This window comes from Aphanomyces invadans, assembly GCF_000520115.1.
Source record: "Aphanomyces invadans strain NJM9701 unplaced genomic scaffold supercont1.15, whole genome shotgun sequence".
NCBI lineage: Eukaryota > Oomycota > Saprolegniomycetes > Saprolegniales > Verrucalvaceae > Aphanomyces > Aphanomyces invadans.
This window is the reverse complement of record NW_008580160.1, coordinates 400,372-402,172: the sequence shown is the minus strand read 5'-3', so window position 1 is coordinate 402,172 and position 1,801 is coordinate 400,372. Positions and strand designations below refer to the sequence as shown.

Below are 1,801 nucleotides of genomic sequence, written 5' to 3'. Positions count from 1 at the left end.
GTGGGTTGTGAGATGATGCGTTGTCTACTGTAGGATGAGGAGGACGAGCCTTTCCTCACTTGCCATCCGTGAGTTGAAGTTGCATAGCCACTCTGAAAACAAGGCCATGGTCATCCAGGCCTTGCGATTATAGTGGTACAGCAACCCCAATTCTTGGCTAGTCAAGCCTCTGAAACAACGCGGCTTCTTGGCTTTCCCAATGAACATTGGCTGCAATTTGTCGGTCCCGTCAGCGTTCGTGGCAAGGGCAACTGATATCCGGTTCTTGTCTTGCTTTGGCCCCACCTCGGTTGATCGGCGATTGTTGTACGTGGTTGTGAGTTGTAAAAAACTCCGGTTTCATCCATATTGTAGATGTCCGAAGGGGAGAAACGTCGGGTGATATCTTGGACCGTGGCGCAGTCGTTTGCGACGGTTGTGGGACTTGCAGACGCGGCTTCTCCGTGAAGACTGTACATTTTCAAGTTGTGGCGAATTTTAAGTCGGTATAACCACCCATTTAAGCAACTAACGCATCCACTTAGGTTCAGTTTTGTCACGATGCGCTGGCCCGCCCTGAGGATCAGTTCGCCCATGCAAACTAATTTCGAAATGTTTGTGGTTGTCAACCTGGGGTCATTGCCGCCTCATGTTTGAATTTTCAAACGGAGCAGCCATGTCAAAAGGCCCTCAAAAATTTGATATCAAATAGAATTTTGTAGGGTATAAGTTTATACCAGGGAGCAAACGTTGAGGGATCACTGTGTGCTGGTTGATCAAATATATGTCGACCAAAATGTCTAAACAACATCGACGTCTGCACCAACGGCAACTCCCTCTCGCACTTGTCAACGGAAAGGGCCCGCCATTGCAATGTGTATCGCTGCAACAGCGCCATTGCCAGCAAACAGTGCATCTCTAATGGATACAACATATCTTTCCTGTATCCCCGCATGTGCTGAGCCTCATGGTACGTATGACAGGGGAGGGGAGATCGCATATAAGTACTGATTTCCACCCGACTTTTACATGGTCGCTATATGTCGACAGTTCAGTGTCAAGAATGCCAGTCCGATTCTAGCAGTTAACAACTGTCGCTTGTGTCACCGACCGCCAGACCTTCTTTGCCCAAGACATTGCCTCCACCAAAGGTACCTCGTAGAGACCATCTTGTCTACCAGCCATCACAGAATCAATCTGTTGCAGGGCGTTCTGCACTTGAAGCTGTTTCACTCTCGCCTTGAACGAAGCAATGATGCCAGCGTCCTGGGGCTGCAGGTGAGCTTTTTCACCTTCACATTGGTCAATAGGACTCATCGTCGGGTCGATGTGGTGGCGCGTTGTCGACCAGAAAATGAACATTTCGGTTCTCGGAAAGCATCCCCTGGTTCATCTGCAGCAGGTACGTGTAGAAAATCCCACTGGTCATCCATCCTTTTTTGCTCGATAGGTAATTGAAGCCAAGGTCAGCGGCCGCAACACCGTTGAAGCACCGCGGTCGGGCAGCAGTGCCAATGAAAAGCAGATCGACGACGTCCGAACCGGCAGCATTGGTGGTAAGTGCAATCGTGATTCGATTTTTTTACTTTTTCGTCCCTGGTTGTCGGTTGCTTGCGATTGCACGATGTAGGGATAGACAGTAAAAGTACGACGTATCATCCATGCTGTAGGTGTTGTGAGCACTGTAGCCACCGGTGGCTGCCGTCATTTCTTGACGGCCCTCGGCGGCGACAGCAGGGGACACAGAGGCAGCCTCTTCATGCTGCACTTTGCTCGTAAGTCCATGCTTGACTTGGAACTTATTTAACCATTCCTTAGTGAA

The 1,801-nt window shown here is 49.7% G+C and overlaps 1 protein-coding gene across 1 annotated transcript; it reads left to right on the top strand.

Moving 5' to 3' along the window:
- Nucleotides 1-1,333: 1,333 nt before the first annotated feature.
- On the top strand, nt 1,334-1,786 carry H310_07777 (hypothetical protein; the record flags this gene model as incomplete). The annotated part of the gene is made up of 3 exons (XM_008873271.1): nt 1,334-1,381; nt 1,430-1,535; nt 1,650-1,786. The coding sequence occupies 3 exons, from the start codon at nt 1,334-1,336 to the stop codon at nt 1,784-1,786; spliced, it is 291 nt and encodes a 96-aa protein (XP_008871493.1).
- Nucleotides 1,787-1,801: the final 15 nt, after the last annotated feature.